The 13944-nt window shown below is 35.9% G+C and overlaps 1 protein-coding gene across 1 annotated transcript in view; it reads left to right on the top strand.

Annotated features, from left to right (window-relative positions):
* Positions 1-5801: 5801 nt before the first annotated feature.
* Positions 5802-13944, top strand: part of LOC110454634 (cytoplasmic dynein 1 heavy chain 1-like) — a 68769-nt gene continuing 60626 nt past the window's right edge. Inside the window, 12 exon segments of the mRNA XM_021504254.1 lie at positions 5802-6142; positions 8446-8545; positions 8865-9038; positions 9415-9670; positions 9950-10136; positions 10289-10509; positions 10953-11173; positions 11598-11760; positions 12029-12120; positions 12234-12450; positions 12703-12789; positions 13028-13183. Coding sequence (XP_021359929.1) covers positions 5914-6142; positions 8446-8545; positions 8865-9038; positions 9415-9670; positions 9950-10136; positions 10289-10509; positions 10953-11173; positions 11598-11760; positions 12029-12120; positions 12234-12450; positions 12703-12789; positions 13028-13183 — 2103 coding nt within the window. The 5' untranslated portion in view covers positions 5802-5913.

Genomic DNA, 13944 nt, shown 5'->3' with positions numbered 1-13944 from the left:
AAATCTAGTTATGTCACTTATTGAAACAATTGAGCTGGATATGCCCCTAGTGTCTAAAAAAATAAGATTATATTGGAGAGCTGTCCAAAGCCAGATGTGAATGACTTATCTGGTTAAAGTAAACTGTAAGGACACAAACATTAGACCAGGTTATACTGTATCATTAGATTAATGCCAGATTAATAATGACACCACATCGGGTTATACTGTATCATTAGACCAATGTCAGATAAATGGTAAGACCACATCCTGCTATACTGTATCATTAAACCAATGTCAGATTAATGATGAGACCACATCGGCTATACTGTATCAGACCAATGTCAGATTAATAATGACACCACATCAGGTTATACTGTATCATTAGACCAATGTCATATTAATGATGAGACCACATCGGCGATACTGTATCAGACCAATGGCAGATTAATAATGACACCACATCAGGTTATACTGTATCATTAGACAAATGTCAGATTAATGATGACACCACATCAGGTTATACTCCATCATTAGACCAATGTCAGTTTAATGATGAGACCACATCGGCTATACTCTATCATTAGACCAATGTCAGTTTAATGATGAGACCACATCAGGCTACACTGTATCATTAGACCAATGGCAGATTAATGATGAGACCACGTCACCTATACTGTATCATTAGACCAATGTCAGATTAATGATGAGACCACGTCAGCTATACTGTATCATTAGACCATTGTCAGATAAATGATGACACCACATCAGGCTGTACTGTATCATTAAACCAATGTCAGATTAATGATGACACCACATCAGGTTATACTGTATCATTAGACCAATGTCAGATTAATGATGAGACCAAATCGGCTTTACTGTATCATTAGACCAATGTCAGATAAATGATGAGACCACATCATGCTACACTGTATCATTAGACGAATGATAGATTAATGATGAGACCACATCAGGCTATATTGTATCATTAGACCAATGTCAGATTAATGATGACCCCACATCAGTCTATACTGTATCATTAGACCAATGATAGATAAATGATGAGACCACATCAGGCTGTACTGTATCATTAAACCAATGTCAGATTAATGATGAGACCATATCAGGCTGTACTGTATCATTAGACCAATGTGAGATTAATGATGAGACCAAATCGGCTTTACTGTATCATTAGACCAATGTCAGATAAATGATGAGACCACATCAGGCTATACTGTATCACTAGACTAATGATAGATTAATGATGAGACCACATCGGCTGTACTGTATCATTAGACCAATGTCAGATAAATGATGACACCACATCGGCTATACTGTATCATTAGACCAATGTAAGATTAATGATGAGACCACATCAGGCTATATTGTATCATTAGACCAATGTCAGATTAATGATGAGGCCACATCAGGCTGTACTGTATCATTAAACCAATGTCAGATTAATGATGAGACCAAATCGGCTTTACTGTATCATTAGACCAATGTCAGATAAATGATGAGACCACATCATGCTACACTGTATCATTAGACGAATGATAGATTAATGATGAGACCACATCAGGCTATACTGTATCATTATACCAATGATAGATTAATGATGAGACCACATCGGCTGTACTGTATCATTAGACCCATGTCAGATTAATGATGACACCACATCGGCTATACTGTATCATTAGCCCAATGTCAGATTAATGATGAGACCACGTCAGCTATACTGTATCATTAGACCAATGTCAGACTAATGATGAGACCACATCAGGCTATACTGAATCATTAGACCGATGTCAGATTAATGATGAGACCACATCGGCTATACTGTATCATTAGCCCAATGTCAGATTAATGATGAGACCACATTGGCTATACTGTATCATTAGACCAATGTAAGATTAATGATGAGACCACATCAGGCTATATTGTATCATTAGACCAATGTCAGATTAATGATGAGGCCACATCAGGCTGTACTGTATCATTAAACCAATGTCAGATTAATGATGAGACCATATCAGGCTATACTGTATCATTAGACCAATGCCAGATTAATGATGAGACCACATCAGGCTTGTACTGTATCATTAGACCAATGTCAGATTAATGATGAGACCACGTCAGCTATACTGTATCATTAGACCATTGTCAGATAAATGATTACACCACATCAGGCTGTACTGTATCATTAGACCAATGTGAGATTAATGATGAGACCAAATCGGCTTTACTGTATCATTAGACCAATGTCAGATTAATGATGAGACCAAATCGGCTTTACTGTATCATTAGACCAATGTCAGATAAATGATGAGACCACATCAGGCTATACTGTATCACTAGACTAATGATAGATTAATGATGAGACCACATCGGCTGTACTGTATCATTAGACCAATGTGAGATTAATGATGAGACCAAATCGGCTTTACTGTATCATTAGACCAATGTCAGATTAATGATGAGACCATATCAGGCTATACTGTATCATTAGACCAATGCCAGATTAATGATGAGACCACATCAGGCTATATTGTATCATTAGACCAATGTCAGATTAATGATGAGGCCACATCAGGCTGTACTGTATCATTAAACCAATGTCAGATTAATGATGAGACCACATCAGGCTATATTGTATCATTAGACCAATGTCAGATTAATGATGAAACCACATCAGGCTATACTGTATCATTATACCAATGATAGATTAATGATGAGACCACATCGGCTGTACTGTATCATTAGACCAATGATAGATAAATGATGAGACCACATCAGGCTATACTGAATCATTAGACCGATGTCAGATTAATGATGAGACCACATCGGCTGTACTGTATCATTAGACCAATGTGAGATTAATGATGAGACCAAATCGGCTTTACTGTATCATTAGACCAATGTCAGATTAATGATGACACCACATCAGTCTATACTGTATCATTAGACTGTAGGGGTCTGGAATGATTCCATGGACCGTTCTATCTATATGATACTCCACTGTGAGTGAGAGACCATGATGGCTTTAATGGTTGACCTTGAAAGTAGGTCAAGGTCATTTATTTACATGCGGAAAATTGATAGCTTTTTATTCCAAGTACTTACTGTCTAAATAGCACAACCCTATGTCATATTTTAAATGGAGAAGACTCATGTTTGTTCCCCCTTTAAAGCTCTTGTTGACCTCTGACCCCAGCCAGCACTCATTAAGCTATTAATTATTTGTCTTAAGTACTGATATGCATAAAAGATTTTTCGATCACAATGTTGGGCCTAATAAACAAGTAGCATGGATGTGGACCTTATTGTTCTAAATAATATTGTTTGTAGATTTTTTTTCATATTTAGTCTGTGACCTTGGAAGTAGGTAAATTATTTGAAAATTTATATCTTTCAATCACGGATTAGATTATCTAAGTCTGTGCGTTCAATCGAAAGTACAGGTCTGTACTGGCAAAATATATCACAAAGCTGGGCCATACTGAGATATATATTGGGTTTTTTTGGTTTTTTTTAACAACTTTTTACCCTTGATTCCGGCCAAGTTCACTTTNTCCTCGCTCGGCTCCGCACTGGGCACACATATCCTACTCATTCGTACCTTTTAAAACGAGAAGATATACCTTCATGCCACGCATGTGACACTCCATTTACAGTGGAACATTTTTTAATAGAATGTTCCGATTTTAAACACATTCGTGATAACTACTTTCGAGTCCCGGATATGAAAACACTTTTCAGTTCCGTGGATTCGAAGGCATTATTTAACTATTTGAAAGACATCGGTCTATTTTATAGACTCTGATGTCTTTTAACCCACCTTACCATTTTTGACGTTATATATATATCGCATATTCCATATCATCTATTCGTTATCTCTTTTATTATTTTAACCCCCTTTTTTATTTTTTATTATCTACACATACAATGCGAATGCTTTTAAAATGAACCATTTTATCTGATTTTATCTTCGCTACTCACATGTTTGTGACAAACAAACAAACAAACAAACAAAAAAAGGTTAACTGACATGCTATAAAAATTGTATGAGAAAATCTCCGGACAAAAATCAAATACTGAAATGAACAAAGGGCAATAACTTTTGGAAAAATTGTTGAATCAAAATTCTTTTCAAGGAAATACAACAACATATCATGATTATTTAGCCTACTTAGTTTCAAAGAAATCGTTCNGAATGCTTTTAAAATGAACCATTTTATCTGATTTTATCTTCGCTACGCACATGTTTGTTAAAAAAAATAAAATAAATAAATAAATCACCATGGCCCTAAATGACCACAGCCGTCGATGGGCCGTTAAACATAAAAAAACAAACAATCAAACAAAAAAAGGTTAACTGACATGCTATAAAAAATGTATGAGAAAATCTCCGGACAAAAATCAAATACTGAAATAAACAAAGGGCAATAACTTTTGGAAAAATTGTTGAATCAGAATTATTTTCAAGGAAACACAACAACATATCATGATTATTTAGCCTACTAAGTTTCAAAGAAATCGTTCAAAAAAATGTAGGAGGAGATCTCCAGACAAAATATAAAATACCGAAATGAACAAAGGGCAATAACTTTTGGAAAAATTGTCGAATCAAAATTCTTTTAAGGGAGACACAATTTCATTTCATGACTATAATGTAAACCAAGTTTCAAAGAGATCGGTCGAAAAATGTAGGAGGAAATTGCCGGACAAACAAAAGTTTACGCCGGACGGAAGGACAACCCCAAACCATAATATATACTTCCGTCAAATTTGACGGCCTTATACAAATCTAAGCCGTAACAGGTGTTCAATATGTTTTTTGATTTTTTTTCTACATCTTTATCCATGTGACCTCTCGGCAGTTTTCATTAAATCGATTCAACGTTTCCGGGTTGTTTCGTCCGAAATCCCGTTTGCCCTAGGTTAACGTTGTTTCGCGCTATGTTGTATCGCCCTAAAACAAAATTGTTAGGGCGAAATATTGTTTGGTATTTTCTTTCAATTTCAGTAGTTTTAAGTCACAAATTAAGTCTTCTTGGTCTTCCGTATCATTAAAATCAATTTCATAGAAAAATGTGTTTGTCTTATTTTTAAGCAAGTGTAACAAAACGGCAGCTGTGAAAAGCTGACTCCGTTCTCACATACTGTAACATATACATATGTTACTGTACATGAATTTTCCACACACCAATGGAGAAAGGCATTAATCAATGATTATATAAGCATATAAATTTAAAAAATATGTTTAGGGCGAACAGGATTTAGGGCGAAACAACCCTTTGCGCGAACGGGATTTAGTTAGGGCGAAACAATCCTTTACTTGGCAACCGGTCGGACCACAGTTGTTCGTTTATTAAAAAAAATGTCGGACCACAGGGGCTCGTGTATGTTTATGAGGTTGTAGCCCATACCAGGGCTACATACGCGTATACCGGTTGAAACGGTACGTGTGGCGCAAAATAAAATACTCGATAAGCCGAGCTAAAAATGCACAGTTTCGAAGAATAAAAAAACAATTGTATCAAGAATATTATGCTCTTCTCTCACGCGTCCACTGAATTACATAACGTATCTTAAAAATCTAAGTTACACTGATGTGACTTGGCATTGTTTTAAAAATAAATAATGCAAAATGGCAATAGTCAGCATTTAGTTTCGGTCAGGTACGTCAGGGACAGTATATAGAGTATACGTCCCTGGTATGACGGTGAACCATTACTGTATATTTGATAGTATAAAATCAATACATTCACGAGTGGTCTCCCTTCCTTTAGGAAAAAAGCGTTTCCCTGATGCTGACATCGCAAGAGTGCCCGGATGAAGGACATTCGCTCATCATAATTTTTATCTTGATTGACATTTTCACATTGCAGCGAGAACGAAAGATTAGCACAGAGAGAGGCCTTTGCCATAAATATGGCGGACACATCGGAGTCTGACACCACTGAAGTTCAATCAGTGGCAGATACCACCGTGTTTTCGGAATATCTCTGCAGAATCGTCCCAGTTTTGCTCGAAGACCGGGAATCTGCATCTTCACACCTGAAAACTGCTTTGGTGGAGAAACCTCATATTGAAACCTTAAAAAAATTTCTTGGTGACCCACAGGTGCCAGTTTTGTTAGTACAACGTTCATCTACCAAAGGTAATTTATAAATATTGAAAATTGCTGTAGCGTTACTCAGTAGGCATTTCAAATATTTTTTGTTTAAAAAATGTCATCCATGTTCGCGGAATCTAGAAAGAGGAGGCGTGGTTTTTCTTTTCATTTGATTGATGCAAACAATAGTTTTGTTCGCTTTTAAACGAAAAATCGAATTTTCTTAACAATTTGAAAACAAATGAATTGTAATTTGAAATGAAGTTTCCGTTATGGGACGATATTGCAGTCTGCAAACATCGCATGACACTTATCATAATCAATATCGTATGACTCACAGTCTGCAGTCTTACCCTGAAGCATATCTCGCCTATCTCGGCATGTATTGGTCACATCTGGTAAATGAGAGTAATGCAGTCAGTAAATATGGATAAAATTAAACACAAAAACGCCACACGTGTAGAGATTTTAGCTTTCTAATAGATATCACAATTAAAGTTTTATATGCAGGCGATCCTTTGTAATTTCTGAGCTTAAATTGAGCGAATGATATGTCGATCACAAGAATTTTTATTTTTGTTCTGAAAACATAAATAATCACCGGTGATGAGGTTTTAAAGCTCTTTTTGTTATCCTAAACGTGAAGGGGTGTGTCAAGGTTTCCATATAGGTAATTTTTCAACTTGAGTATCAATCGACTCACTTAGACCTAATTTGATATGAAAAAATCCTTTGCCAATGTGATTCAATATTACCAATGTATAGAAATCATAATGATGTAACATAAATGTTGATAACCCTGCAATTAAGTCGGAGGAAGAGACTGAAATGATGGTGTCTGTTCATCTGTGAGTGTCTGTTGACACAGTTTGTCCCAACTACTGTAAGATATAAAATATGTCCAACAAAATTTTGTATACTTTTTTATCAGCATCACTGTCACTGTATGCAAGGCAATGAAATATGAAATAATCCTTACATGATCTGAACATATGATGTTGGTTTTTATACGCCCGTCAAATTAGACGAGAGTATTATGGTATGGTGTCGTCTGTCCGGCGTAAACTTTTGTTTGTGCGGCAATCTCCTCCTACATTTTTCGACAGATCTCTTTGAAACTTGGTATACATTAAAATCATGATATAAAGTTGTGTTTTACAAAAAGAATTTTGATTCGACTATTTTTGCAAAAGTTATTCCCTTTTGTTTATTTCAGTATTTGATTTTTTTGTCTGGAAATCTCTTCCTACATTTTTTGAACAATTTCTTTGAAACTTAGTAGGCTATATTATCATGATATGAAGTTGTTTCCCTGAAAAGAATTTTGATTCAACAATTTAAAAAGTTATTTTTGTTTATTTCAGTATTTGGGTTTTTTGTCCAGATATCTCCTCCTACATTTTTTGATCAATTTCTTGATTCCTTGAAACTTGTAAGGCTATATTATCATGATATGTTATTGTGTTTTCCTGAAAAGAATTTTGATTTGACAATTTTTGCAAAAGTTATTGCCCTTTGTTTTTGATTTTTGTCCGACGATCTCCTCCTACATTTTTCGACCGATTTCTTTCAAAATTCAAGATTGTCACTTGCACCTTGTCATCTGATTTCAGGACATCCTTTTCCCACTCATTCAGAAGTTCTGGTTGGCATATTTTAATTTAATTTTGAACAAATATTCCTATCATTGCCCTGACCAACTATTATTGTAATATTTTGGGTTGATTCAAAATCCAAGATGGGAAGCATGGTGCCTAGTTGGAGGGATTGTTTTCAACTTCTTTAGTAAAATAAAAGGTGAACAACATAGTCTCCATGAGCGTCTTGTTTTCTTAGATGTTGATCTAAACCTTCATAAAACTCCAACCATATCATATACACAATGTCTATCACTATTCGAGATCTGAGGTCCCTGATATTGATAGGCAGTGTGCTCATGCTTATTTTGAGAGTATCTGCGTCTTTTCGTATAGTGTAAAAAGTTGGACACAAAATTCCTGTATTTTCAACATGTGTGAGGTTGATGTTTTTATGGGTAGTACATGAACATGTAGCTGATTTTCAGTAGAAATATATTATACATTGAACTCAGAGTTTTATGAAGGCCCCTTCCTCTAGTTATTTCTGCGAGATAATTACCCAAAATCACAAGGCATAGGCTAGGCCCCTCTTGTAAAAAAAAAGGAAGAAAAATCACTGTAATTGCTTGTTCCCTTTTTAGACAAAAAATAATTTTAATCAGTAAATTGTATGGTATAATTTGTGCTTCTTGTGTATTTTGAAATTGGCACAGGGTCTTTTTTAAATTGTTATTCAATGCATCACCATTTTTTTTTATGTATGAACAGATGAATCTGAGGATGTGGCTGAGGGAGATGGGGACAATGAGGGAACTGTCGCCTATCACATAACATCTACTGTCAAGTTTTCTAGTTCCAAGATATGCAGGTAAATCATACTTCTGCTGTATTCTGTAGTCCTTTATTAATTAACTTCCAAAAATAAACTAAGGCATTCAGAAATTTGACCAGTTAAATCACTCTATAGGGACAACAGTGCGTGAATACTGGTAGTACAATCGTGGAAAAGAGGTAGAAAATATTGTAGTTGAGATATTTAGGATAATTTTTGTGTTAAAAAAGTATGGCAAATTTTCGTTTTGATGCAAATTTAATTTTCTTCAAAACAGGAAATAGGAATAAAAAAAAAAGTTGGTGTTTCCAAAATATGATATTTTCTACAAGTATCAATTTATGAATATTTCTAGTATGGTGCTTATCAAGAGAGGGCCTGTAGTGGAGGCAGACAAGTCCTTCCCCTCACAGCTGAGGATCATGAACTTCAGCGAAGGTTCGCCATACGAGACGCTCCATTCCTATGTCGCCAATGCTGTAGCCCCATTCTTCAAATCCTACATCAAAGAAACTGGAAAGGCTGAGAGGTCAGTATGATAATTATTATGCAGCTTATATATCTAGCATTGAAATATGGATGGTTTTGATATTTAATGAGAAGGCAAACGAAGCCACTACATATAAATGATTTTAATTTGCATTTTATACAGTGTTCTTTGGTAAATATATCTACATGCATTTAAAAAAAAATATGTTAAGTATAAGTTATCTGCATCTATTTTCATCATATTTTATGAAATAGGAACCCCTTTCTTTCTAACCTTGAAATTGCAATAACGGACAGTTTCAGTATAGATATATCCAAACTTTCAAGATGAAGTGGTGGACCTTTTTACAATATGGATATAATATTTCTCTTTAAATACAGTGATGCTTATAATTATGATAATTCTACTTTTTCAGGGATGGTGATAAAATGGCCCCAACTGTTGAAAAGAAGATTTCTGAGCTTGAAATGGGCCTTCTTCACCTACAACAGAACATAGACATACCAGAGATCACTTTACCTATCCATCAGGTGGTATCAAGTGTCATCAAAAAGTGTGCAGAAGAAAACAAAAAACCTAAGGTGGAGGACTTCGGGGACAAAGTGGAGGATGCTCAATTTCTCAATGCTCTACAGAGCGGTGTCAATCGTTGGATTAGGGAAATACAGAAGGTAAGGGACTCTTATTTAATGAGTCCTAAGAAAAACAGACAGAAAGGGGACATGGAGATTGCCATAACAAAATAGAATAAAAATTGCAATTAAATTTAAAATATGCAGAAATCTTCTTTTAAAACCTTGGAATTTGTTTTCCATTTTCCTCCCAAGACCGTAATTTAATTATTATTTTTTTGTAACCTTAGAAAGCTTATAACAAACAGTATATAATGACGTTATCATTCCTGTTTTTGATCTGTAAAAGAGAACTCATTGATTTCTGTTTTTTTACAGGTGACGAAGTTGGACCGAGATCCAGCCTCAGGAACTGCTCTTCAGGAAATCAGCTTCTGGCTCAATCTAGAGCGAGCTCTACTCCGGATCCAGGAAAAACGTGAAAGTCCAGAAATTGTCCTTACTTTGGAGATCCTCAAACATGGGAAAAGATTCCATGCCACTGTTAGTTTTGACACAGATACAGGTCAGTTAATCTGTTTGGACGGCATGATAATTGATGATAATATAATAATACAAAAGTTAAACTTACACTAGGTATCTATATACGGTTTGTCTTCGATATGAATGTTAATGGTGTGATATCGGATTTTTGTATCTGGAAATTTTTACACACAGGACTTAAAACTGCTATGGCCACTGTGAATGATTACAACCAGCTGATGAAGGACTTCCCTCTGAATGATCTGCTGGCTGCATCAGAGCTAGACAGGATCAGAGTGTCGGTGCAGGCAATTTTCCTTCACCTGAGAAAGATCAGACCAACAAAATACCCAATCCAAAGAGCTCTGAGACTGGTGGAGGCAATCTCTAGGGATCTCAGCTCGCAGCTTTTAAAGGTAAGATACAAAGAGCTCTGAGACTGATGGAGGCTATCTATAGTGACTTCAGCTTTACTTCTTAAGTTAAGGTCCAAATAGCTCTGAGACTGAAAAAAGGCTTTCTCTTAAGACCTGGGCACAGGTACAAAGCTACAAGAGTAAATGCCTAAGGTTTGACCCTATCACTAAATGATCAGTAATAATGATAACAATCAGAATTGACAAGAAAAAAGAAAGATTTTGAATGAAATCTTAGTTATGTTTCTAATTTCATTTGAACTTTCTTTTAGTCCTTCCTAACTATAAGCCTCCTTGAATTGCCATTACTTTAAAAAAACAAACACAACTGGGCTGGACAAATTGTTGCACAGATCATCTGTACTTAAAGTCTTAATAAAAACAATTTAACTTTTTTTCTTTGTTTTGAATTGAGAAGACTATGTTACTTTTTATCTTTGCAGGTGCTTGGAACTCGTCGCTTGATGCACATTGCATATGATGAATTTGAGAAAGTGATGAATGCATGTTTTGAGGTGTTTGGGACATGGGATGATGAGTATGACCGGCTCCAGGGACTGCTGAGGGACCTGGTGAAGAAGAAGAGGGATGAGCACCTGAGGATGGTGTGGAGGGTAAACCCTGCTCACAAACGCCTCCAGGGAAGACTCGAACAGATGAGGAAGTAAGTGATACAACTTTAACCTGGAAGGGTGTCTTGGACAGATATTTTTTTTCATACAAGATTTTAAATCATGTGTGGAACAACTCCTGGCTAATTTCATTCCAACACTTATTAAAGCTAGGAGAAACAATCGGAAGCTGTTTTTGAAGTGTTTTACCGAAGTGTTAAGGTACTGTCAAATTGGCTATATGTCACAATCCATTGAGAGGTGCATATGACGATCAAATATCCTTTTAATTCTAACAGTAGCTAAGGACAAGCAAAACCCATTCAGCCACCATGTCTTATTGAAGTTACACATTAGGAAAACTGTTGAGCTGACAGATGACAATGGAACAATGAATATAGATAACCATGGTTTAATGTCTGGTATCCTGATTGAACAAGGAACATGATAAGCTAAGATTTGCTCTTGTGTGCATAGGTTCCGAAGGCAGCATGAACAGTTGCGTCAAGTCATCGTGCGTGTCCTCAGACCAGCAGTCAGCTCTTCTGCTGGACGGGCTACAACCCCGGGACAAGACGACGCAGAACCAAAAACCATAGAACCCATGGTTGACGAGGCAGCCGATGCTAATGCTATTGAGGTAAGACGAATGTCATCTAGGATTAACTGGCATATTTTAAAGCATGTTTTATTCTTGAAAAATAAAATGTGTGTGCTTTGCAGGCAATTTGTGGAAGCCTCCAGACACTTACATAATTGTTATTCATTTTTTTCATAATATCTGAAAATTACTTTTTTTGGACAAAGTGATGGCCAGAACTGTCATATTTTAAGGTATGTTTTATTCTCTAAATTTCTTATATGTAAGCTTTGCGAGTAATTTATTTGATGTCTGAATTGACTGACAGGAGGTGAACCTAGCATATGAGAATGTAAAGGAGGTAGACGGACTTGATGTGTCTAAAGAAGGTTCTGATGCCTGGGAGGCTGCCATCAAAAGGTACATTGTTCTCATTGGATTCAAAATGATTAGATGAACATTAGAATGAGCATGTGATTGTCCAATGTACAGATGAGAAAGTGGAAATGTTAATCCTCTGTAAATGCTTGCAGGTATGATGAGCGAATTGACCGAGTGGAAACACAAATTACAGCCCGTCTGAGAGATCAGCTAGGAACAGCCAAGAATGCTAATGAAATGTTCCGGATCTTCTCGCGCTTCAATGCCTTGTTTGTGCGACCACACATTCGTGGGGCCATCAGAGAGTATCAGACCCAGCTCATACAGAGAGTCAAAGATGACATTGAGTCTCTTCATGAGAAGTTCAAGGTAAGTGGCGGCAAAGAAAAAGCACAATCCTATAATTGCAGTTTGAAACATTTATCCGTGCACTCCAATTGTTTCTCAAGTGCAAGGATAAAAATGCAAATTGTATCACAATGCTTAATTATTTTTGAAATGTATACATTGAAAATAAGTTTTTAGGGTGTATTAAAGTTTAATTGAACAAAAATATTTATTTGCTCGTATGCTCCGGGTAAGACCTGATAGATTTTTACAACTGGAATGTTTATGTTACAGGTTCAGTATGCCCAGAGTAAGGCCTGCCGTATGAGTAAAGTCCGAGATTTACCACAGGTGTCTGGCCGTATCATCTGGTCCCGACAGGTATGTCTACAGTATACATCACAACTTACATTTAATATGGACTGTAACTGGGAAGTGGCTAATGTTTGATAATGTCTGTACAATTAATAAGTATGTAAAAGCTTGTCTAAGGCAAACATTGTAATGTTCAGAAAAGACTTTACTGCTCAATGTAAGAAATGTGGTGAATCAGGTGAAGTAGCCGACTATTGCCAGAATCACAATCAAGAATTTATGCTGAGACACCTTTGTTTCTCAGATTGAGCGTCAACTGAACACCTACCTACGACGAGTAGAGGATGTACTGGGGAAAGGCTGGGAGAACCATGTGGAGGGGCAGAAACTCAAGGGTGATGGTGACAGCTTTCGCATGAAACTCAATACATCAGATCTGTTTGAAGACTGGCAGAGAAAGGTACTGTAACACAGGAGAAATTTCCTCTTGTTTAATTTTGCCCTTGAATGAAAAGTAAAATTTGATGGAGGGTAAATTGTTTTCTTTGTAGTAGGATCTGTACAATTACGATAGAGGGTAAATTGTTTTCTATGTAGTAGGATCTGTACAATTATGATAGAGGGTAAATTGTTTTCTTTGTAGTAGGATCTGTACAATTATGATAGAGGGTAAATTGTTTTCTATGTAGTAGGATCTGTACAATTATGATAGAGGGTAAATTGTTTTCTATGTAGTAGGATCTGTACAATTATGATAGAGGGTAAATTGTTTTCTATGTAGTAGGATCTGTACAATTATGATAGAGGGTAAATTGTTTTCTATGTAGTAGGATCTGTACAATTATGATAGAGGGTAAATTGTTTTCTATGTAGTAGGATCTGTACAATTATGATAGAGGGTAAATTGTTTTCTATGTAGTAGGATCTGTACAATTATGATAGAGGGTAAATTGTTTTCTATGTAGTAGGATCTGTACAATTATGATAGAGGGTAAATTGTTTTCTATGTAGTAGGATCTGTACAATTATGATAGAGGGTAAATTGTTTTCTATGTAGTAGGATCTGTACAATTATGATAGAGGGTAAATTGTTTTCTATGTAGTAGGATCTGTACAATTATGATAGAGGGTAAATTGTTTTCTATGTAGTAGGATCTGTACAATTATGATAGAGGGTAAATTGTTTTCTATGTAGTAGGATCTGTACAATTATGATAGAGG

Source organism: Mizuhopecten yessoensis, unplaced genomic scaffold (genome assembly GCF_002113885.1).
Source record: "Mizuhopecten yessoensis strain PY_sf001 unplaced genomic scaffold, ASM211388v2 scaffold7987, whole genome shotgun sequence".
NCBI classification, from domain to species: Eukaryota; Metazoa; Mollusca; class Bivalvia; order Pectinida; family Pectinidae; genus Mizuhopecten; species Mizuhopecten yessoensis.
Note: the sequence above shows the minus strand (reverse complement) of the source record. Positions and strands in the feature narration are given on the sequence as shown.